The sequence below is a fragment of the Drosophila persimilis genome, unplaced genomic scaffold (assembly GCF_003286085.1).
Source record: "Drosophila persimilis strain 14011-0111.01,24,50 unplaced genomic scaffold, DperRS2 tig00000000-arrow-pilon, whole genome shotgun sequence".
NCBI lineage: Eukaryota > Metazoa > Arthropoda > Insecta > Diptera > Drosophilidae > Drosophila > Drosophila persimilis.
In genome coordinates, this window is record NW_020825288.1 from 21,499,411 (window position 1) to 21,524,939 (window position 25,529).

Below are 25,529 nucleotides of genomic sequence, written 5' to 3' on the forward strand. Positions count from 1 at the left end.
AAGTTCAGTGTAAATTTCGAACAAATATTTAAGTTCAATAAAAATAATATTAAAACAAGTATATCAAAAAATTATTTTAAAATAAGCTCATCGTTTTGTGTAAAATAGGTTAGCCAATTATCCACACCTTTCATGGTTGATAAGAAATTAAAATGAATGTGTTTTTTTGTGAGCAAAATTTAATAATGAGATGGGGAAATGAATATGTGCAAAATGTTTGTTTGCTATTCAGCGGCACCTGTCAACTGCAGTTCTTTCCATAAATAAATGAAAAATCAGCAAAATATTACTGCTAAAACAAAACCAAAAAACAAAAACCAAATGCAAATATACAAATAATGAGAAAACATTTCTCAAACACGTGTGTAGTTCGAGTGTGTGCTTTTTTAGAAAGCCTAAAGTAAATTGTAAATGTGGTTTAACAAACAGAAGACCTATTGCCATCAAGATTTAATAAAGCAAATTTAATTTTGTCAAAGTAAGCCGCAATTTTCGATCCTTGGAATCTATAAAAAGGTAGGTAAATCTAGGTCGTCTTCTGATATTTTTGTATACACTTATAAACCTAAGAAGTGATGCTAGAGGTACACAATTGGAACCCCTTTGATCAGAATTTCCTTACTTCTTTCTTTCGAACATCCAATTTATCTATTGTCACCAAATTGAATGCAGTTTGCTGGCTGCCTCGAACTATCCATAACATCCCCAAAGGAAGTTTAATTTCCTCAGAAACCCGTTGTCGTAGTTCTGTTTCGTTTCCCGTAAATGTCCATTGTTAAAGCTAAATGCCCGACACGTTTCGTGCTAGTTTAATTAAGCTAAAAAGCGAAAAAATAAGTTAAATAGTAAGCAAACAGGGCACGCAATTGTTTCAAATGCAAATTAATTTAAAAAAATAGCTTCAAGGGCTTTTGCAGGTGTAAGATATGGGTGTTCCTCCGTGCGCATTACCAAATAGAAAACGAAAACACTGTGTGTGGAAGGAAGAACCGCCGGAAATCAAAGCAAAGCGAAATTCGTGTAAAAAATGGTGCCCCCCTCCCAAACCTCTCATTACGTAATTAAATGTAAATTTTCACGCTGGTTGTGCCCGTCTCACCGTGAGTCACCCACGAATACGAATTAGTAATGAAAAGCAAATAGCATTAACAGGAACAATTTCCAGTAAGTCACACAGCGAAATGACAAATGGGAAAACCTGGGAATGCGATTTTTTAAAAGAGGGATCAAAGCGAGACGAAGAAAATTAACTTAAAGTTAGGTCCGTACCTCAACCGGTATCCGTTCGTCCTTTTCCGTATCCCGTATCACAGGTCTAACATCTAACCCCCCCAAACCTTTTGTGGACCGACTCACACATGATTACTCACATGTCAGCAAAAGGCAAAAACAAGATTTATTGCCAAGAAACCGAAAACCAAATGTTTGCCATTTCTCTTTGTTTTCGGTTACCTTTTGTCTTTCCTCCCGAGACCTAGGCCTTTCCTATTGCACCTTTCCACCTTTTCATGTTCATTTGCTTTTATTTTTTGGTCGCTTGTCAGGAAATTAAACTATTAGGATTTTTTGCTACTGTTGCTCCAGCAGATCCTGCTGATGTGCGTAAAGTTTTAATGAGACATAACGGACATGGCTGAAATTATGCCTAGGTCTAGGGACGGACAGATCCTCCTATCAGGACCACAGCTGTCATTAAGATGAAGCGATTGCCATTTTGTGTGGGACCCGTAGACAAATTCGGGCAGATAAGTGGAACGGCCGTAAAAGTTTAGTGGACCAAATGAACATAAACTGCCGCTGATTACCTGACAGTAATTCTATTTTGTTCTGTCGCTTTTCTGGCTTTTCCGAGGTGTTTGAGCCAGCTTTGAGCCTGTTTTATGCCAGCCTTTGAGGGTCTGTCAGCAACAGGCATCAAAGTTATGACACTTTTGGCTCAAGTGTGGGACATTACTAAAGTGGTTTGGGTAAAAGTAAAGCTACAGATTTTGGCAATGAAATAGGTACGAAAGATGAGTTGGGGGACGGGTCTAAGTCTCAAGGACATCGCTTATGGCTTGCCATAATTTGTAGAGCTGTGGAAGAGAAAACTTTAATCAGGGAAAGATTTGCATCTGTTCTGGAACTAAGTATTTTCGTTTTTCAAGTTCAAGATTCATGCCAATTTATTCGGAATTCAACGCATGAAATTCCCTCTTTTTCATTCATTCATTCCATGTGTTGTTGCATCTTTTATTCACTTCAGTGTATCTTATTTTGTTTATCGCCGATACACAAATCCAAAACTGATTTACAAAAACACATTCAACAATATATTGATAGATATATGTACATATGTATTCATATCTTTCAACTGCAAATTTACATTGCTCATATGGTTATCGATCAGGCATGTCCGCATGGACCTACTTGTACGCGTACATATATCAAGATTCAATCAACACAAACCATATTTTATATGGCAATCAAATTTCTTAAATATTTTGACCATCCCATCATCGTCTTCATGGTAGACTGCGGCGTGCGGCAGGCAAAAACAAATAAATTCAAGCACAAGTATCAGCATTTATCTCTCTCGGGGGCCTCATTCCTTTCTATTTATCCAAAGATACTCGTACTCGTTATAGATTTATGTGTGTATATGTACGCAATCTGAAACAATTGAACGAAAAAATAAGCACAATTTTGAGCCCAGAGCGCGGATATTGCATTCAATTTAAATTCATTCATGGAAATCCCCCTCTCCCCCACACATTCCATATCTATAGCCTTATGATTTGACTATATAATCGCCTTAAAGTAAAGTGGTATATTTTATGACTGTTCCGCAGCGGTGCAAAAAATTTAATGCCCCAAACAACTTTTCTATCAACTCAAAAGTTAAATCCAATCAAAAATCGGATGCATAAATTCAGAACAAACAAATGGGGAAGCTAAGCCTTAGAGATTGGAAGTGCGGCGTACCCTGTAATTGAAAGATGTTTACCATATAATCAGTTGACATTATCCTCTTCAACATACTGATTTGATAAATCAGACCAAAGCATATTATCCTCAAAATCTTAGTCCAGAAAAAAGCTTTGTTTCCTTGTAATAGTAATAGTCCCATATATTTAATATTTAAGAGATACCATTTGTATACGTTACTTATATTTATGAAATATATTACCAGGTAGTTTTTAACATAGAAATTTGTATCAATAGATTCCCTTGTTTTTTTTAAAGAAATTTGCATTCCAGTGAGTCCATCCTCTTGGTAATTTGTTTAACGGCAAAAATGTGTTTAGTTGGGCATTACTGAAATGCCAAAACAATAAGGTGTATGTGGGGTCCGGGTCCAGCTCCGGGCCTATGCCTCACATATCTATCCATCCGATCGATCGATGAACTGACGCCAGCGATTAATCGTCTTGCCGCTGCTGACTTTGAGCAATTGTTCAAACATTCTTATGCCAAACGGGTAGTTGAAAGATATGCGAGTGTCTATGTACATATGCTATGCTGCCTTTTGGCTAATTGATGGCTTATCATTTAATTGGCTGCTGTGTAAATTGCAATCACGAGCTATCGAGCAATCGAGCATCAACAATCAATAAATATTATTAATAAATTATTCAATAAGTGCGACCTCTTGCTGTTGCCCGTCAGCAGGTTTCCCATGATTTGTCATTTCGTTCAGCCTCCTTATTTTCCATATACTTGTATTTAAATTCATTTCCCATCACAATTTGTTGTGTGTTTCCGCTGGCCATCAAACATTTTCATTTTATTTTACTTTTTTCGCGCTCATTTGTGTTTCCTTTTATTTCTCTGTTGGATTTGTGCAAATATGCAAAATGATTGACAGCACAATTAAGACACCGCCAACGAGGGAGTCTGTCTGGGGTAGAGCATGGGGCATGAGGCAGAGACAGCATCAGCAACAGAGACTCAGACTGAGACAGGGGCACGTTGCAACCGTATATGGCTGCAAAAGTTTTCATTATTCAAACGCGTCGCAGAACATGTGTAACAGGAGACAATAGATGCTTAATTTGAAATGGAAACGGTTTGAATTGCAATAAAAATAGAATGCTCTTTAAAGATGCTCAAAGTCAGAACAGATAAAAGATGAATAACCTCATGAGAGGCAGAAATACTCAGTTAAGAACCATCATTCAATGTTTCCTGAATTCTAGCATAGCATTTTAAAGTCGTATTCCAAAACAATTTTTGAGAGAAAACTTTCCCGGAAAACTTTTAACTAGTTGCATAATCCTTAAGAGTATTCAAACTTTTGTGGCATGCATAAACTTTCTTTGACACAAAAATTCATTCAATATGCATCGGCACTGCTGTACAGTATCTTCCAATCTCTAATGAAGGAACAGCTCTCATAGGAGGCATACACCCCTTACTCAAGTCTGAATTTGCTTTTCAAAACAAGTCCACATTTTAGTAAGTCTCTCCACCCAAGGGTTTACAATCAATTTAAATAAGTTTACTCTTTCTCTCAGAACAAATAATAAATAATAGAAATTGTAGGACAAAAGTTTCGCAAAAAAACATTACAAAATGGGTGCTACAAGTAGCCAGCCTCGGAGCGCCGAAATTGTCAATCCCAATCCATTCCAAATTTCTCGCGAGGTGGTTGAGCGACTTGAGCAGGCCAGGGAGGAAATGGCTAAGACTTCAGGAGAATCTGGGAGTTGCGAGCAGTGCAAGAAGAAGATCCTGTCTGTTTCCGGTTCGGGTGACGCTCCATCCACTCTGGAGCACCAGTCGAAGGAGGTCCCGGAGGTGGAACCCGTGGACTGGCCCTGGAAGAAGCGCGCAGTGGAGATGGAGGAGAGCCAATTCCATGAATCTGTGAAACGTGTGGAGGAGCTCTTTGGCACACCGATGAAATGGACCGAGGACCTCGAAGGCGAAATTAAACAGATGGAGAAGGAACTGACCACTTGCTATAGGGAGAATCCCTACGAGACCCTAAAGTGTGAAACACTGGCCAAGCGCTATCATTCGTTCATATTCACCAACCATTTCAAAGCAATCTCAAAGCTAGAACCAAAAGACTCGAGGCCGAAGTCGACTCGAGTGCCCAAAGATCTCGTGCACATCGAAGCTAAGCAGGAGAATATGCCTGCGCCTTTGATGGACTAAATGGTCAAACCAAGAACGATGCCAGTCCCTGACATAATTTGACAATTGAAGCCAAAACACTGTCCAATCAGATTCAATCACATTCAATCATATAAATTGTAAGCCATTTGACCGAGCAAACACCACAAACTATTTTCTGGCTTTAATTATACTCGCATCAGTTCTATTTAATTTAAAATAAAACGTGTTAAACGCAGGCAATTGGCTTAATTCAACGCAAATTAGTTGCAGTCGGTTGAGAATGATTTTATTTAGCTTATGCGCGACGTGTAGGCCGTTCTTTTATTAGCCTTGGCTGATTGCCAGCAAACACAAAACGTTGTCAAACAAATGAATGACAACAGCATGGCTAAAATGAAAGCCAGAAAGTGAAATATGCATAAATAAAAAACCAACACGCGTTGGTTTCTTCCCCTCTCCCACTCTTCCTACCTCCCTGACTGCCTGTTTGCTTATGTACAACTATTTCTGTGCACAACATGACGTATGCGCAATGTTTCAGTACAGAAGCTACTTGCAGCTTTTCATACCTGGCATTTTAAACGCATCTCAGGTGAAAATGCTCTGCTAAGTGAGTGGCCCGACCCGGTGGGTGGAGGAAGAGTAAAGTGCAGTACCAGGTTTTGGCAAAGGACAAGACTTGGCTCTGCGGCGAGCCTTGAACTACTTTGCGCCACAATGTCTGGCTCAATGTGCATTAGTGCAAGTTGCACTTGCCACCTACCAAATGACACGGCTAAGGGCACAAGCAGGACGGGGCTGGCTATGTCTCTACGGCCATAGGATATAGGGATTCATACTCACAGTGCAGGGAAGCCACCTTATGAATGGGCTTAAGCTGAAACTTAAGGTTGCCTTTTGTTTAGGGTGGGACCTGGGCTTGGGCTTGGAGAGAAGGGATAAGCATTGTTAACTATCAGTAACAGATTTCCTGCTAGGTTAGAAAACCCTTTCCCATAATACTTCAAGAGTATTCTTCTTCCGGTTAGGTTCAAAACTTTCTTTCACACAAAAATACATTCCATATGCATTGGCAAGGCCCTAAATCATCTTCCAACTTCTTGTGGGAGGCCAAAGTCGTTCCTGTTTTATTTTTACTGATTTTCCACACACATACGAGTATAAATAATCATTTTCGGGCAGTGCTGTAAAACAGGGCCTTAGACATTCCGCCATAAATCTGCAGAACAAATGTTCTCACATAGCATAGCCGGAATGCCAGAAGTTCTTAATGATGTTGTTTCCAGTTTTTGGGGAAATTGGATTTTGAACATTAAATTAGCACTGCTCCTAACGCAAAGAGAACAGTTTTGCAATTATTTACGCAAATTCAATTCAAGCCAAGAATAGTGAATACTAGAACCTTTCATTTGAATCTCCAGATGACACACAGACCTCATCGTTCCCTCTAGAGCTAAGTGGCTGCGAGGTCAAGTGGCAGCCGGCTATTAGCACTCAATGACAGAAACGTTTGCCAAGCGATATCTGATGCGTTTTTGATTGAGCTATTGGATAAACCAGGCAAATAGTTGAGAGCTGTCAGTGTCGCCCAGCATTCGCATGGAGATTTTCTATGCGAGTATTTCTGGCTGATTGACAGCAGTTGTTTGTGTGTGTGGTAATTGATTGGGAAAAAGTGAAACCAATTGAAATATTCACCAATCAAATATGTTTATTTTAATTTACTTGATCTGTGACTAAGATAGTTATTGGCTGTTGAATGCAGATTAAAGTGATGCTAAAGGCGAGTAATACGACTATGAGTTTACCTCTTGTCACATTACACCGTCGATGGAAATAATTCAATTTATTCAAATTCACAGAGTAAATGTATTCCAAACACTTCCTTCCACCTCTGCCACAAAGCTACGTGCCACCCATATACCCTATCTCTTCACTGCAGGGTACAATGCCAAAAATATGATTTCATTTATTAAAATATTCAGTGTAAAATCCCGTTTTGTTTGCAATTCATTCTGATAATCCCTGCACTGCCAAAATAAAGCTCTTTCTCTCTCTCTCTCTCTCTCTCTCTCTCTCTCTCTCCATTCCTGTGGCAAGGGGAGCAGGACCACACAGTTCAATGCACGTTGCACATTCCATATCTTTCATATCTGCTCCGGTTATTTGTCGCCGCTTTTTTGGGTTCATTTGTTTTGGGTTTCGGTGTGGGTTTGCAACGTGCCAGGCATATTTCAAGAGCCAAGAATATCTTTTCGTTCAACTTTAGTGCACTCTTTCGGTTCATTTACATTTCGGGGGTCGGACGAGCAGTCGCCAGGCAGCCAGATTAATAGCCAGGCATATATCTCCCTCTATGTATATACTTTCGGGGGAGGTGGGGATTTGCTCCATATCTTAGTACTGGCATAGCCATTAAAGCCTACAAGTTATTAGGAAAATGCGTGTGGCGCGATGTACCGAAAAAATACCCAAAATGCCGAAAATACCAACACGTAAAAAACGAAAATTTATTGATGCACACTTCCGCAAAACACAACCGCAAAAGCCAGAGCACCAAACAGCAGCAGCAGCAGCAACAACAGGAAGCAATAGCAAAGAACAACATTAAAAATTCATTGAAAGTTGTATAGAGGAATGGCAGATGCTCTACACAAAAGTGGGACATGCATGTCGCAGCCTACAATCAATACAGAAAGTTGGATGGACAATCGCAGGGAGACCAGTCTTACCAGAAATCCATTCAATTAGTGATCAATTATTATTGTATTGCCAAACCCCAACCCATAATCTGTATACCCGCATAGCAAAGCCAAAGCAATTTGAAGGGTAAACATTTATAAAACACTTTTGGCCATTTCTCTTCATTAACTGCATACCAGGCGAGACAGTCAGCAGTACGAGGCCTTCTTCCTTAACCATTTTCCTGCGCCCTTCGTACTCATCTACGAGAATATCGTTCACTGTTCATTTGTGTGGCGTCTGGGGAGTGCGCACTGTAGCCGTAGGGCAACGAATAAACCGCTTAATGAAGTTTTCTCGCCGAAAATTCTTGTCGGCCACTTGATTGTCGGACATGCTGTAATTGATGATGAGGGATGGGTGGAGTGGTGGTGTGGTGGCTTAGGAGTGGGATTGAAGGACTGAAGCAACGACACTTTTGACAAATCACTCAGACCAGAACCCACTTCCAATTAAGTTGCTGTCTTTTTTGGATCATCTTTTGTACGCGTCGGTAGGGGCCAAAAAGTGTTCTGTTACAGAGAGGGCCGGCAGAAATGTGTTGCAATTAATTCATTTGTAATCCCATACGATACACCCCCTTGGTCATGCCCCTTCCAACAGAAAGGGTATTATAATTCAGTAAACATAACCATCGAATGAAGTATTTCTCTAAAACAAAGTGAAATTTCAAACCAGAGAAAAAGTGTGAAGGAGACGAGAGGAAAGCAAATGCAAAATGCAACGGCCCGTTAATAATTAATTGCATAATTAACCGCAAGTTAAACCACACCCACGAGTGCCGACACGACAGCAACCGTAACTCGAACAATAGACATCAGCGAGGAAACAATGTTAATACAGTTGGTCAACCACTCGTAGAAATAGAATATAAATAAGAAATGGAGACCAGGTTGTTAGTCACAGATCACTGGGGGCGGGCAGCGCAAGTACGAGGACTAGTACAAGTTCCACTTTTAATCGATACGTATACTTTGCTCATCAGTCGGTCGAGCGGTGCGCTCGAGACACATAAACCATAAGACAAATATTGAATTACAATCAAACAAATATTATTTTTCCTGCTTTTATTGTAGTTTTGCATTCAATGTTTGCTCGTGGCCGTCATGGTCCGATCAAATTGGCAGTGAAACAAGTTTTGCCCGCCTTCTTTATGTGGTTTTAATTCTAGTTTTGTCATATATCAAATAATGAGTGTATGCTGCTTAAAGGGTATATGAATGAAATGTTGAGATTATTATATTACGTATAAGCAGTGTTTCAACCTACATATATGAATATTTTCCAGCATTTCTACTCCCCAAATAGCCAGCTTTATCTTATTTTCGTAGGTATTCCTTTCAGTTCTCAATTTCTTACAGACTTTGTCCCCCTTTTACGGCCAGACATTGTACAAAGGTTTGCTTTCGTGACGGCCCGCAGAACGACATCATTATTTTTCTGCAAACAGAGACTTAATTATGGCACTCGGCCTGGTCCCATGCTGCCTGCACAAAAATGTATCCCTCTTCCATACAAAAACACACTCACATGAGCGGAAAAAGTGTTGACTGTCATTATAGGGGAGCTGAAGCTCGACTTTAAATTGCAGCGACATCATTAAAGCCTCTCCCGGCATGAGAATGTAAAGGTGGATATAGATATGGAACAGCGGGAGATGGAGAGAGAGAGAGATCTCGCTGTGTGAGTCACCAGTCAAATTAAGTCGGCAAAGTGCACTGCCAAAGCGTATTTCACATGCATAAGGGATTCTTGGTCCCACCCTACTTATATCCCCTCCCTTTGCTATAGTCTCTCTCTCTCTTTCTCTCTTTGTGAATGGTTGGCCCACTTCGGGGGCCTGCATCGGTTTGACGTTACCCAGGCGACAAATCCAATCGAAAACTAACCTCCCCCGCTGCCAGGGGCTGGAAATCATAAAGCAAACCAAAACCAAAATTGCAAAATTACTGCGCTCTGCGAAAAAAAAGCCAGCGATGGAACGCGCTTCTAGTGCCATCCTCAGCAGACCGAAGAACGAGTGCCCTGGGGGTGTGGAGAGTGCCCGAGGAGTTTAGTCAAAGGTTGAAATGAGCGTCGGGCATAACAGACATCCACTAGAGATACGTCCTCATGGATGAACCGAAAAAATAAGCGATTTCATAGTGGTTTTAAGGTTGAAAGATCCTTTAGGGTTGCTCTAGCGGAAGAAGGAGCTTTTCAAGAGGAGAATGAAGTAGTCTTCAGGGAAAATTTGAACTCCTAACCCAGAATTTTAGAACTACAAAAGTGCGAATTCCGTATGAATAAAAAAAACTTCCATCACAATGAAATAATTTTCTGCACGGCTTGTACCAAACAGCGTTGAAATAAAGCCATAAATAATTATATAAATATTTTATATCCCATCTAAAAATGCATTACCTGCATTCTCTGACAATGAAATCGTATGCTTGAGGGCCAAAACAAATGCAGTCGCGTTTATTTCCATTTTTGTTCAGCAAAGAAAAAAATTTCTCACACGCCAAAATTGCAAATGGCGGCGGCAGAATTGCGGATTCGTGTGTGTGTGTATGAGTGTGGTTTTGTGGGTGATGGTCCGCCGGTGCAATGCAACTACCATAAAATCCTCCCACTGTTGCGGTTGATTGCCCAAATCACTTGCCTGCAGTTTCTGCCCTTTTTTGGGTCGCGATCTCTTGTTCCCCAGGCGACGCCTCTGAACAAAAAAAATATAGAGATTTTGATTGAACAATATTCTGCGGGACAGGGACCTTGTATGCCTGTCGCATGACAAAATTTGCAGCCAATTTGCTGTACAAAGTTTTGGGGCATAATTTAAATTTGTAAATTTGTTGGCCATTCAAAATGTAAACGCAAATTGCAGCTCAATCTTTGAGCTCGAGTGCATTTTTAATTAGCTTTCCACGGGTGTGAGTGGGAGTGTCATTATCGACAGGGACAGCAGCATACGCGTATTTTTTCCAGTGAAAAGCGAACTAAATACCCAGGAAAAGAAAAGCCATTTTAGGCGTGGGAGTGAAGCCCACACAAAAGCTCTACTACTGAAGACTGACGCCTGACACTGCAGAAGAGGGTGTCTCAAAGACATACAGCGTAGCGTGATGGCGAGCGTAGGACCTTTTGTTGGCCGTGGCATTTCAAGCGAATTCAAATTCGAGTCAGCAGCATCACCATGTTGACACTGCCATCGTCATAGTCATAGTCATCAACATCAACATCATCATCAGAATCAGAAGTAGCGGGAGCAGGAGCGGGGAGCGGGGGACGGAGGCGGAGCATCACCATCATCTGATGCATCCCATTGAGCTCAACTCTTCAGCTGTCGGCTATTGACAGGCCAAACAAAAACATATTTGAAAATATGGCTGCTGCTCTCTGTGGGAGAATTTTAATCTCGTTTTTTCAGCTTTTTCCATCTGCTTTTTTGCTTGTGTGACTAATTAAGCAACTCTGTGAAAAGTTGGCCACTAATTCCCTTTGGAAAATATCAGTAAAAAATTTGTGGAGGCTGCAAATAAACATATTTTTATACAAATAAAATAAAGGATATTATCAATGGATTAAAACACATTTAATCCCCATAAATGTTTGCAGGTTTTAAGTATGGTTTTAAATTATTTCTTCGTTAGTTTTGAGTACAGTTTTCGAGTACAGAGACTTTCTGAGTCAGTTTCTTTACTTAACTGCTCATACAAATATGTGTCTTTATATATTACATTATAACATGTTCTTCTCTGTTATTCTCATACATTTTCTTAGCTGAACTGCAAATGTAAATATTTGCTCATTCTTTGTTACGCTTTGCTGTTAAGCCTTGGGCTCAAATTTTCCTCACTTTTGCAAGAGAAAAAGTCTTCTTTTACAACCCTTTATAAGCCCTTTTTCTTAAAAAGTTAAAGTGCTTTTAATGGCACCAAACTTACATCTCTATATATATAAATGTAATTTAATGATTGTTTTAAACTCTTTTTTCAGGCAATAATTTAGCACTCAAAAGAAAGCAACAGCTTGGCAGTGGGAAGGCGAACAACAGCAAATCCAGAGGGTTGTTGTTGTGGTTAAGTGAGCCGCACAGCTTTAGAATGAAATGGAGATGCAAAGCGACTCTGGTCATGGACCAACGACACCATCAGCAGCGGCAGCGGCAACAACAGGAGCAACATTCATACCGAGCACTTTCAATTGTCGCCTGGAAGAGGCGGCTTGGCCTGAGGTCTGGCAGCCGTTTATTAACTGCAAAGCGTATCAGGCTACTAGCTATCCCCCAGATATCACACCCACCAGCAACAGTAGCGGCAACGGCAGCAACATCCTCATCAACAGCAACAGCAGCCATACATTCCAGTGCACCAAGCAGACATTCAATCGAGCCGAGCAGACAGCATTCTATAGATGCCATGGCATGGGATGGGAGCCAGAGGCGGAGGCGGAGGCCTGCACGTCGAGGCTAAATGCACGACTGTTGCGAGTGGTCCATGAGGCGTATGAGCAATTTCGACTGGTAATCAAAGAGGCCCTCAGTGATAATGCGAGTGATACAGTTAGCTATAGTTCGAACTGCAGCAGGCTTAGTGAGGATGAGGATGGGAATGGGGAAGAAGACGAGCTCTTCTGTGAGGTGGGCCAGCAGCAGGACACATTTCTATGCCACATGCAGCAGCGGGAACGGGAGCGGGTGGAGGAGCAGGGTTCGGACGATAGTCTATTGGATGCCTTCACCAGCGGTGACTTTCAAATTGAGCTAGGCAACGGACAGGAGGACGCTCTCTGGTCCTTTCTCAACCTAAGCGATGTAATGGGCCCCGCCAACGACACATTCAGCCTCATCAATGGCAGCAGCAGCACCAGCACCAGCCTGGATATGATTCTCTCCAACTACACCGCCCTGACCACAACCACAACAACCGCAGCCACCACCTCCACTGACATTGTAATCTCAAAGAGCTTTCTAGACTATAGTCCGCATGGCTACGATTGGCTCTTCCTGTTTGTGGTATTCTTCATCTTTGCCGGCGGACTGGGCAACATTCTCGTGTGCCTGGCCGTCGCATTGGATCGCAAGCTTCAGAATGTTACCAACTATTTTCTCTTTTCGCTGGCCATAGCCGATTTGTTGGTCAGTCTGTTTGTGATGCCCATGGGAGCGATACCAGCGTTTTTGGGTGAGTAAAACTTTCCATTCTCCTGTTGGATTTATCCTATCATATATTCTTGTGGTATATGTATCTCTTCTGTTTGCTTTTCCGAACCCCTCCTACTTAGAAATTTCCTCTCAAGTATCCCCTCCCTACTCAATCATCTCTTTTCTTCGAGTGTACTTCAGCAATCAAGTGGCAATGCAAGTCAGCGTCTAATGCATTTGCACATGAATTATTTCGACGCCATTTCCTCTACGCCCCATCTCCACCCCCGCCATCAAAGCCATTGTCATGAGTTGTTAGCCTCGTTGGCTGCTTCCGCTTTGGCTCACTTATAGCCAAATGCAGCAGCGCAAGAGCCGAGAGCCCAGAAGCCGTTGCCAGAAGCAACAAACTAGAATGACAAACGCGTGACTTTCCGTTGGCTGATGTGTGAATTAAGAATTTATTTTTTTCCTTTTTCGCGGTTTTATTATTCCCGAGCACAGCTGTAATAACTTGAGTGGGAAAATACGATGATCACTTCAGCAATTTAATATATTTTCCTTCATGGCCAACACATTTTAATTTATATGTATTCCGTTAAGCTTTCAATGAAATCATTTTATTTTCGTTCTAATATAGGGAAAAACATTGTCTTGTCAGTTGATTAAAAATAAGAAAAAATCCCTACTCATTGCCTGTTAAATATGTAAAATGTTCGGTAAACATATTCAAACTCTGGGTTATTTGCATATGACACTGATAAAACCTCAAAACAAAGTCCTTACCCCCAGCAGCAGCCAACCCAACAAGCTTCACATCCAGGGTAGCCCAACGTACCATAAACAGATCAAACGTTTGCATAAATTAAACGTACATTCATCGCACAGATCCCCAACCAGAACACCAAACCCACAGCCATAACCAGAACCAGAACCAGAACCAAAACCCATCGCATCTAAATGGATTGAGTGCCAGTCCAAGCACATTAACAACATTAGAGGAAAATTCATTTTGCTCATAGAGCGCATTAGTTTAGTCACTGCGTGCTGACATTTTATTTATGTAAAGTCTACTTTTAGGTCCTGCCCATTAGCTGGGGCAGATACATATAGCAGAGAGAGGGAGAGATATTCTAAAGGCTGTTTTACTCCCTGTAGAAAATAAAGCAAACTTCGAATTACAAAAGGACTGACTGGTCTTTAAGTTATTGTTATATTTCAATGTATTCTCAAAGCTGTGATTAGACTTTAGGGTACTTTCAAAAAACCCATGTTAAGTTCAGATATTATTTATAGAAATATGTATGTCTCTTAATGGAAACGGCTACCCTAACGCAATCGAATTGAAGACAACTTTTTAAAGATTTTCCTTCCATATTCCTTCCGGTCTTAATCTTTTATTTCCATGGACTTGCTGTTTATTTTTTGGTTGCACTTTGGCCACGCCACATTTTATGCAACAGTTTTTTATATTTTGGCCTTTTATTGCGGCACTTTGCGTGGCTCAGGGCCCAAAGCCCAGGGCTGAGGGCAAGGTCTGTTTATATTTTTGTGTGTGTGCGCGTGTATTTTTTGGCGAATGTTTTTCCGTGTGCCTCGCTGGGAAGTAGACGACAACAGTAAACTAAATGTAACTAAAAGCCTTAAGTGTGGTTTTAGCCTGGCCAAGAGCCCTGGCCCAACAATTAAGCTGAAAATGGGGCCAGTCATCCAGTCATCCAACCAGCCAGCCAGCGGTCTTCTGTGTGGATTTTAGTTTGTATAAACATTGCTTATTGTTTAGTTGGTGGTGCTATCGTAGTTGGCTTAGCCTCCCGCCCATTGCCAAACCATTTTGAACTTTCGTGAAAACTCAGGCCAGACTTTCGGTCTGGCCTTCTGCTTCGCCTGAGTTTCCATTGTCACATTAACTTTTGTTTTTTCGGGCGTCCAAAGCAATTCAAAATTATTTTATAGAGTAAGTGGTTTATGGATAAATATAAAACTAGAGGCAGGTTCTGTTGCGACCGTATGATACCTGGTAGCTCTTAAAATCTTCTAAAAACTAAGAAAATATAGAGATATATAGATGCCGAAAAATGGTACAGCACAGACGAATGATATAATTCCGATGTTGAAAGGATAGAAAATGATTTCCTTGCTAATACTTTAATATTTTCCAGCAGACTTAATCAACAACTGAGGCAGACCTTTTCCGCATTAAATTTTCAGTTATTCTAGCATTTACTTGCAGGCTTTTATGTCTGCCCTTCTGCCACTTCAGGGGTTGAGCGAATGAACAACATGTCGTATGCGTAATAAATACATTGACAAAGCCCTCACACTCTTGCTCTCACACTTTTGTCTGTCTGTCCGTTTGTCCGTCTGCTTGTGTCAGTGACAAGCATATAAAACTAAATACGACATGATGGTCTGCCCTCCTGCTCCTGCAGCAGCTTCTATTCGATATTCTATTGGTGTGTGTGGCAAGGACCCTCATGCTCATGTGTCTGTATCTCTGGCCAAATAGCGTGTAAAAACCAGCCCAACGCTCACCAACACCCAACGCATTTAAGCGCAATTTGTACTAATTAATACTGAATTTGCCATTGAGTGGAGAGAGAGAGAGAGAGAGCTACTCGTAAATAGATCCCCGACTGGGCTGCGGCAATTGAGTTTGTTCTGTGTTCTGTTTTCCCCCCATTGAGTGTTTGAGCTTCTGCCCGGATTGTCGCTCCAGCCCCATCGATGTCAAGGTGAATGAGTCCGTCGAGTGGTCTGTAACGGACTCTGAAATGAAATGAAATGGAAACGAATCGCTGGCGTAAGAATGTTGTTTAATTGACGAGGAATTGTGGTTAGATAGATCATATTTTGGATATTTGTAAATACAAATTAAAGCTTTGCTTTACAGAGAATTTTTTCAATTTAATAAAAGAGATTTTCACTCAAAAAATTCGATTGAAAGTTAAGGAGTTTCTTTCTGACTATTCATCCATAAATCTCACTCTTTCCCTTCGGTTTTCATTGTGGTGTCTGGGCCCATCAAAGTGTCATATTCCAGCACAACCGTCTATCAGTTGTACTGACGACCACAATTGGGGCTGGTCTTTGGATGCACATAAACCGCAATAAACAATTCCATACCATTTTCCACATTTCACTTTGTCATTCATGGTTTCTCTAACGAGTTTTTCGGAACTTTGCCATTTTAATTAACTTTGATTTGTGCTGGCAGTTTGATGGCGAAAGGTTTCCTCCGATTGCCATTGCAATTTTCGCCTTAATTGAACTCTGTTTTGGTATGTTTTGGCTTGTTTTGTAGGCTATTGGCCACTTGGTTTTACCTGGTGCAACATTTATGTGACCTGCGATGTTCTGGCCTGTTCATCGAGCATCCTGCACATGTGCTTCATCAGCCTTGGGCGATATCTGGGCATACGGAATCCGCTTGGGTCCCGTCATCGATCTACGAAACGTTTGGCTGGCATTAAGATAGCCATTGTCTGGCTGATGGCCATGATGGTATCCAGCTCGATTACAGTTTTGGGTAAGTATTGCAGACCCCGTCTACCCCTTACTAGTTGATAATGACCATCTTTTGTGTCCAATGTGTGCAGGTCTGGTCAATGAAAAGAACATCATGCCGGAGCCGAATATCTGTGTCATCAACAATCGGGCCTTCTTTGTGTTTGGTTCACTGGTGGCCTTCTATATACCCATGCTGATGATGGTCACCACCTATGCCCTGACCATACCACTGCTCCGCAAGAAGGCTCGATTTGCTGCCGAGCATCCAGAGAGTGAATTGTTCCGAAGGTAAGAACAAGTGGAAGAGTGGGTTTAATTTCTTCTACCTCTACACGAATACGAATACCATGTCCACGTTGACATTGAAACACAATTAGAACCCGATTCAAAAGTAAAAGAGGAAATGAAAACCAACTTTCATGTTAATTATCAAACTCTCTTTTGGTCCAGCCAATCGATATCCTTCAATTATTCCACATGAAGAAGGGAATCCTTCTCCAGCAGAACTTTTACTTTACGGAACCAAATTTCCTTCATCGTTTTTTTTTTGCTTCCCTTAAATGTTGCAATTTTCATTCACCATTTACTGATTGACGGACAGAGGGGCAATCAAAGCCTGGCCAAGCGCTGCAAATTAGCCTTAACTCAATCAGGCTTCATCGATCCACCTCTCACCACTCTTTTGTGTCTCGTGTCTTCTTTTATAGGCTGGGTGGACGCTTCACCATAAGGCCGCAGCATAGCCAGCAACAGTTACAGATGCACAGCAGCTTCAGCAGCGGCAATAACAAATTCCTGGCCATGAGTGACAGCAATCGAAATTTTAACAATCCAGGAGGTGCTGGTGCCGGTGCCGGTTCCGATCGAGAAGGTGGAACAAGAGGCAACAACAGCTTGGAGGCCAGCGAACGTCCATTGATGCAACAGAGAACGACAAGCAGCCGGAGCATTGGAACTGTCAGCTTTCGCAATGTGGCCAATGGGGGAGGAGGGAGCAGCAGCGGAACTGGAGGAGGAGTTGCCACCAGAGGTGGCCTAAGTGGTCGCAACAGTTTCCGTTTTACTGGCGGCGGCATCTTGCGTCATTCGTCAACACCCGCCTCCGGCAGCATTTCAGCCGGGTCTTCAATACGAGCCAACAGGCCCCATTCGAATAGCTTCTGGCGCAAACACGGCGGCAATCCCAATCTAATGGACAGGTAAGCTTATGCCACAACATAGCATTAATTAGAGTGTGGAAACCACTTGAAAAACTAGAATTAGAGAGGCAATTCGACTCCACAGAATTGATTTGCGGTGAGTCCTTTGCATAAGGACAATTAACCTTTAATTGGATTCTCTGTGGTCCTCCAGTTATGGTCAAGCACTGTCCCTATTCCAACTCGACCACAAATCGAAGTCATCCATGAAATTAAAAGTCATTGCGGTCTTACCGGCCAGAACCGTCGGCAATGACAAATCCCAAACACAAAAACCCGAAATTCCCTAATCAATGACAAGAGATTCCGCCAACCAGAAAGAACCAGAATAAAAACATGATTATTATCTCCTGAGCACACAAAAGCTTTTATATTTATTACATTTGTTTTACACGACTCCACCTTCCGGGGAAACGGCTTAGGGCGCCATTTGGACCAAGTTTTTCCGACTACTTTCCATCAGGAAATTTACATAATTTACAATACATTCTAGGAAGTGCCAAGCGGGTTTTGCTCCTTGTTGTTGACTTCGGTTTTAGCCTCAAGTGATATTATGTTCATTTCTTTCCGTAACTCTTCTTTGTGGCAATAAGTTTTTGGCTTAAAGAGAAGGAATCCAAGTCCGTTCCCTGCCACAAGTAGCCGCTCCGTTCCACCATATGAGGGCTGGCTTGCAAACAATCAATTACAATCATCTCTTGTAATTAAATGCACATTCAGAAGCTGTCGCACAACATGGCGTATACATATTTTGCACCAGCCTTGTCCTGAACATAAATCACTCATACGACATGCGGTGCAGCGAGGGAAACAGCAAAAAAAAGCACGCAAACACGAAACGGTTTGTCGCACTGGCACTTCAGCTGTGCTCCGGGTACCCTTCTTGCCACATTGTTGGTGTTTGCTGTTGCTGCAACAATAAATAGCACATAAAATGCAAAAAGGGAAGCCACAAGAAACGCCAGCAACGAATGTCACATCCGACAATGTAGCCAGAACTCCACAAAAGGAAAATAACCGAAAGATGGAAGCAAAGTGCAACCGAAAATGCCAGCAAAAATTTGCAAATGACATTTGCTTGCCGGTTGTCAGCAGAATTTTAGCATAACCAAAGCACGGAGGCGGAGGAGGAGGACGAGGACGAGGAGGTGAATTACGTAGAGCCAAAGTCAAGACCCAAGTAAGTCCTCGACTTAAGCACGCCCCGGGGCTGTGAATGGGGCTTCAGTCGCCCGCCGCCACTGACGAATGTCACGTTTATGCGCCTCGCTTTTTTGTGGGCATTATGTGACGAACAAGTTGGCGCATAAATATATGAATTCCTAATGAGCCACGAGTCCAACAGCAAGCAGGTGGAACCTGAGCCCTGGACAACTTTTCGTTACAGGAAAAACTTTTCGCTTTCGCTTGCAAAATATTAGTTGGACATTTGACGCCACTTGGGCGGTGCTTATTTAAATGCTTCTGCTGTTTCTGCTGCTGGCAGAAATTGAAAAACTTTATGTTTTATTCGCTGAGGCAGCAACAGTTGCAAAGTTGCCAGAAAGGCTGCCTGCCACATTATAGCTGGCCTCCAAAAAGTTGCACTATGCATTTGTTGGCCCCCGCTGAGAGTTGAGATCACTTATTCCGATGTCCCGACTTCTGTCATCCAAAATGAGACAAAGTTGCCCCATGCAGGCACAAATTATAAATTCATCATTGGAGGATGTTCAAAAGAATGGACTGAGGGCTAAGTTTGCTGGTATCGTTTTTAGTTTCACTCTGCGCTGTGTCCTGCAGCAAGTTTAGTTTCGAAAGAGGAACAAAAAACAAAGAAAGTTGTACGTTTCATTAGGTTGAGAAATTATCGTCTCATTAAGTTACGTTGTTCATTCTAGGATGCATAAATATAAATAATTTACAGTTTTGTTCTTCTACTTTTTGGATAATTGAACGCTCGTTACTGGCTATCGTTCCACCAAATGCTTTGCAGTTTAATTTTCGTTATTTCTTTTCACTTTATTTCATTCACTTGAATCCTTCTTAAAGACTTCTATCCCTCAAATTTCGTTTACTACTTTTTTTTTGCGCCACACCCATAACTTCACTTTAATACATCACTCCGCTGTGCAGTTTCCCGAAAGCCATTTCCATTCGCCCCCATCTGCCAAAAACAAAGCATTTAGCTAAATTGCCAGATCCTAAGCTCGGGCAGAGGATACATATGGGGAAGAGATCCATGACGGTTCAGGGGTTCGGTTCGCACACCCCGAGAAAAGTGAAAGTCATTACATTTGGCTCCTAAGGCTACCATCTCCTGTGCTCTCCGCCTCTGCAGCTCTACCGTCCTTGCTCCCTGCTCTCCTGCTGCTTCATTACATTAAAAGTCAATTTGATCAACTGTTGAGTTCGGTGTCGGAACGGATGGGTCCCAGGCAATCAAAAGACTCAAATCTAATATCAAACGCTCGCTAAAAGAAAAAAAAACAATCTAAATATGCGACTTTGCCCTTCCGTTTCCTTTGCCCCGAAAACCTGTTCTCTCACTCTCCACTTTCTTATAGCCATCCGAATCGACGAGCCTCTGTGCGTGTCAGCATCTCCCAGCCACAATTGGGTTACCCAACAAATGGCAATGGAGCAGGAGCTGGAGGCGGAGGCAATAGCACAGCAGCTGCGACAACGAGCTGCACAACTCCTGGAGGCGGTGGAAATGGCTCCAGCATAGTGAGCATATCTACCATACAGGGACATGGACAGAACCACAACCAGAGCGGAGACGGAGGCGGGCGCGGAGGTGGCAATCACCACCTGGAGCAGCAGGTGAGGTCTATACCGACAGCGAAGCCTGACGAACGACAGCAGCGCCACAAATTGCGTCCCTTTAAGTTTGCTTTAAATCGTGTGGCCACGCCCACACTCAATTTGCGGTGAGTGAAACAATAAATTAATTATGCGGAAAAGAAACCCCCAGGACAATAACTGAATCGTATATCTCTCTTTTTGTTAGGTTCCTTAACAATCGCAGCAAACGAAATAGTTTGTCTGCCAATGCAGTGGCCACGGAGCAGAAGGCCACCAAGGTCCTGGGTCTAGTGTTCTTCACCTTTGTCCTGTGCTGGTCTCCGTTCTTCATACTGAACATCATTTTTGCCGCCTGTCCCGGTTGCCAGGTACCCGAGCATGTGGTCAACACCTGCCTCTGGCTGGGATATGTCTCCTCCACGATCAATCCCATCATCTATACCATCTTCAATCGGACATTTCGGGCGGCATTCATACGTCTGCTCAAATGCAATTGCGAGCGGTAAGTTTTTGGCATTGTGGAATACTAATTTATTGCTATGGAGAGTGCATTGTGCTGGGAATTGATGTGCAACGTGACGTATGATTGATTTTCGTGTATTTGTATTTTGATTGGTAAAAGAGAGGAGGGAGAGAGGAGAGGCGATGCAAGATGAATGACCAGCCATTAAGAAGAGGGATTATAGCGCATTGTCCAGCAGGATTAAAGGGGCATTTCCCTTGAAAAGAAACGAGAGAATAAATGAAATTTAATACAGAATATACTCATTCAAATATTTGATTTTGGATACCCTCTAAAAGGACAGGAATATTGAGTTGCCACAACTCTTTTACTTTTTAAGATAAAAGTCTGTTCTTTTGGGTTCGTTTTTCTATACCCTCATTTCATACGAATACCCTGTAGAAAAAAGAGAGATTGTTGAACCGAAAAAACCTAATATTATTTTTATTGAAATCCCTTGTAGTTCTGGTCGACCTTTGCGCTATCGCTCTGTGACCGAAGGACGCGGAGCCCTGAGCCTGTGCGCCCCATCTGCTCTACCGTTGGCAATCTCCTTTCAGGGCGCACCACTCATGACGCCATCCACTGCGAATGCGACGCCGCTGAGTGAATTTCAGGGCAGCTATACAATTGACGACGACGAATGCTAAGAAGGAACCACCGACCCCACCAGCATTCTCTCACCATAAAAAAATACGAATTTATAATGAAGCGAAGAAGCTACAACAACAAAAACTTAGCTCGAACTTGAGGCAACTGTACTTTTAGCTGCTTATTAAGCAAAGAACTGCAGGGTGATCCATGCGTAACAAAAACCAAAAACTCCAAACACAATCAATGCGACAACAACTGATGGCTTTTGCGGCAACTGTACCTACAGCAAGAGTAACAAAAAAACCTTTAACTTTTAACTTTAACAAAAACTCATCATATCGTTGTATGACAGACGGCAAGAGATACATAGATAGAGGAAAGACCAACAGGAATAGAGAGTGAGAGAGAGAGAGAGAAAGATAGCGAGTGTGTTTATGATGAAGTGACTGTACCTGTGTTTTCATTTCCATGCCAACATTTTCTAGCTTTAATCGAACACACACACACTGTATTTGTAGCGTTAAGCCTAAAGCCTAAGCCTAGACTAAACATAACTTTAAATGATTAAAGGAAAGGAATACCTAAAATTAATTTTTAACTTAAGTGAGTTGAAAAAGCATTGAGAAACCTATTGAAATTACCTGTGTAGCAGCTGTGTTTGTTAGTCATTAGAATGCTAAGCCTCTAAATAGTTTAAGAAGTACATAGTTCGATTAGTATGCCTACACTTCCCACTCGATGCCTATTCCAATGTCCAGGCAGCCTTGCTGTTTCCCTAGTTCCCTTAGTCCTGTGTATGTCTGTGTATGTCTATATAGTGTCTAAGTTTAATGTTAAATGCAATACTTGATATATATTATATATTAAATGGAAATATACTATTTCTCTGTACGAAATGGTTCTCCTCATTTCGAATGACACAAGTTTTTCCAGTCCTGAAATGGTAGCGATGTCGTGGAGTGGAAATACTTGTTCGATGGAGATGATTATGGGGTGTTTTTCTAGACTTGATGCCACAAGTTTTTTGGAAACATAGGCTGAAAATGTACACAAATTTCCTTTCGTGTTTCCTTAAATTATTATAATTTTAGTTTATGACAAGAGACGATTCTTATCTAGGATGAGCCGATGAAGAATCTCTTATGAAGCGAGTACCATCAGACATCATCTTGTATGTCATATCTTTCGTATTAATTAGTGAAAACTTCTACTCCAATTCCTTTAAGCAGCTACAGCCAGCTCGTTTCTCAGTCAAAAGATTAGCCAGATCCCCCAATAAACTTGCTGCAGGACATCAAAACAAAGGCTTTGCCCTTTTCAAAGATTCCACCACCACCACACGAAATGACAAACAAATATGTACTTAATATTGTACGCCAGGATGTGTTTACTTTCAGCAACAATTCCGGCATACAATTCCTTTGAGAGAGCATAGCTTAGAGTTCCGGAATGACAATGCCGTCGGTTGCATTTGCAAAGCCGCAAAACCGAGGGAGACAGAGAGAAACAGACCGAGGGACGGAGAGACCGACAACGTGCCCCACCACAGCCCAGCACAGCACAGGCCTGGGGCGTATCTAATCAAGATATGTGAGTGTTAGGCGGACTTAAGTGCTTTACGTCACAAGCTCCCACTAACTTCTGTCACTCTCCCGTTTGCTCTTTACACCCACACGAGTACACAGATAAAAACCATACATGAAACATCGGTTTGCTTGACAGCCCTGCCAAAACTTTGGATATAGCTTCCAATAATCGCATGCGCGGTAGAAGATGGGGTTCTGTGTTCTGTCATAAATGCCATGAAAATTGCATTATTGGTATGAATTTAATGCAATTCGAATGTTTTGAAAGGAAGAAAGTTTTGCACCACCCAAAAATCATTTTCTTTTGATTTTCTGCTCTTTGTTTTTGCTTTGGGTTTGTCAAGTGAACTGAAGCGGAAATCGGAGATGGAGAAGGCACTGGATGTGGAACTGAAACTGAAACTGAAACTGAGTGCCGAAGACTGCTTTAAGTTGCAGTTGCCAGTGCCATGACAAATTCCCTCTGTTGCATGTCTTGTAGAAGGAGCCAGGACCAGCAGACGGCAGCTAAGACCGCTAAGGCGATACGAAAGCCAGTCGCCAAGGCCAGGAGCTAGTGGCAGAGAGGAGCCTGACAACAACAAAGTTGTGTTTTTACAATTAAGTTGCCACTGACTGACGGTTGTTTATGGCTTAGAGCAGATATGGCCACAAGAGTTGAAAGAGAGAGAGAGAGAGCAGGGACTGGAGGGAGGGTCTGTGGTTCACCGTGAAATTGATTGCACCGCCGGCATTTTACCTCCTTAGAGAGAAGAGAGCTCTTGCTCTTGGCTCTTGCCGCATGCACTTGGCTTTTCTCTTCTGCGTATTAAGTGCGTTGATTAACATCTTAAGGTTGGCAATTCGGTGGTCCTTGGTCCGCCTTCTTAATACAATTTATTTAAATTTGTGCCTGTTTTATTGTGTGTTTTCTTTTCCAAGACACAAATCACAGGCAAAAATGCTGAGATCGCTCAATCTTTGGTTCATACGAGCACATTTTCATAAGAAAGACATTCAACTTATTTATTATGCCACACACTCACTCAGGCACACTCGTAATGTATGTATTTGGGGTGCGTGTGCCACAGACAGACTGTCATTCAACACTTTGCCGCTTCATTAGCCGCAACCAAGTGTGGCAGAGAGGCTGAGAAGGCGGCAGAGGAGTCGCGTTTCGCCACTGATTACAATAGAAATGTCATTTGGGGTAAATGCTATTTGTTTTTTCAGACAGAAATTTCTGGCCTGAAAAAGTACAAGTAGCTAAGCAGCATTTTGGGGCTGTAGGTACTTCGGTTTATTTTCTCAAATAAAAACTAAGGAAATAAATTCTGGTAAAGAAATATTAGAATACACTTGAGCACCACATACGAAAGCTCTACAATTACGACTAGATTTTAGTCAAATTTGAAGATCTCTGCACTTATACAAACCATTAGATACGCATAACCTTCTATCCCCACAAATACCCTGTACTTGAACATACTCGTAAACTTCAAAGTGAAGGCTGATTTTGGTGTGTGCCTGTACTTAGTACAAACAAAAGTAGCAATAGCACAGGAAGCAGCCAAACATCAACAACACATCGACAACAGGGCGTATGCGTGATGGACAGCGGGTTGACTTGCCTTTTTTTATGTTGATTTTGGCACGATTCTTGTGTTTTTCTTGCACTCATTGTTTGCTGTTTGCTGTCAGTGCTGCACGTGTGGCCCAAAACCGGAGACTCTTACACCCGCACCATGGCCTCCCCAGTCATGTATGTTATTGATAAAGGGATTTGGCTTGTAAGCCCCGTCGTGCTTCTCTTCACCCAATCACTGTTGAGGCAATTTTAAATGTGTGCCTCAAATCTCTGGTGGAAATTTATGTATAAATCGGGAGAGCAAAGGTTATGGGACCACTCAACTGTGTAGTTTTAGCTTGAGCATTCAGCAAACGAATTAACTACCGCAAAATGGGTTTTCCCTTCCTCCCGCCGTCCCATCCTGTAATCTGAAAAAGGACAAGTAAAGGATAGAAGGACTCGAAGACCATCCATGGTTTTGCCACCTTTTTCGTGTGCTCTGCGCGGATTAGTCAAATTGGTTTTTGCCTGGAGACGTGGCTAGAAAGAGACCACACCCTACCCCTGCCACCGACTAGAGTAAGTCCGCGACAGCTCCAAGTTTGGCCCCCGCTGATGGCCAGGTTATTTACTTACTTTAGCCAGCGAGGAGAGCCCGAGAGCCATTCACAGCTGCCAACGCTGACAAATTGGGGGCTTCACTTTGATGGCAACAAAGTGAACGGGGGCCCGGTTTTTGGATGGGGGATGGATAGGTTTGGAGTACTTTGGGAGACGCTGGCAACATGAGGCACTGAAAAAAGAATAGAATACCATTTTGCAACATGTTGCC

At 42.2% G+C, this 25,529-nt stretch overlaps 2 protein-coding genes across 2 annotated transcripts; both read left to right on the forward strand.

Annotated features, from left to right (window-relative positions):
- The first annotated feature begins 315 nt into the window (after positions 1-315).
- On the forward strand, positions 316-22,449 carry LOC6591979 (5-hydroxytryptamine receptor 2A). The gene is made up of 8 exons (XM_026995297.1): positions 316-516; positions 11,824-13,010; positions 16,275-16,499; positions 16,570-16,768; positions 17,188-17,679; positions 20,226-20,591; positions 20,672-20,968; positions 21,432-22,449. Exons 2-8 carry the CDS (start codon positions 11,936-11,938, stop codon positions 21,616-21,618), a joined length of 2,841 nt encoding a protein of 946 aa, XP_026851098.1. The 5' UTR covers positions 316-516; positions 11,824-11,935; the 3' UTR covers positions 21,619-22,449.
- On the forward strand, positions 4,528-5,338 carry LOC6591978. The gene has a single exon (XM_002016986.2). It carries the CDS (start codon positions 4,555-4,557, stop codon positions 5,140-5,142), a length of 588 nt encoding a protein of 195 aa, XP_002017022.1. The 5' UTR covers positions 4,528-4,554; the 3' UTR covers positions 5,143-5,338.
- Positions 22,450-25,529: the final 3,080 nt, after the last annotated feature.

Bases quoted from the DNA above. Each gene is read 5' to 3' on its own strand.
- LOC6591978 (XM_002016986.2), top strand. From the start codon at position 4,555: ATGGGTGCTACAAGTAGCCAGCCTCGGAGCGCCGAAATTGTCAATCCC.
- LOC6591979 (XM_026995297.1), top strand. From the start codon at position 11,936: ATGGAGATGCAAAGCGACTCTGGTCATGGACCAACGACACCATCAGCA. The intron at 16,500-16,569 runs GTAAGTATTGCA...CAATGTGTGCAG, and splicing joins CAGCTCGATTACAGTTTTGG to GTCTGGTCAATGAAAAGAAC. The intron at 16,769-17,187 runs GTAAGAACAAGT...CTTCTTTTATAG, and splicing joins GAGAGTGAATTGTTCCGAAG to GCTGGGTGGACGCTTCACCA.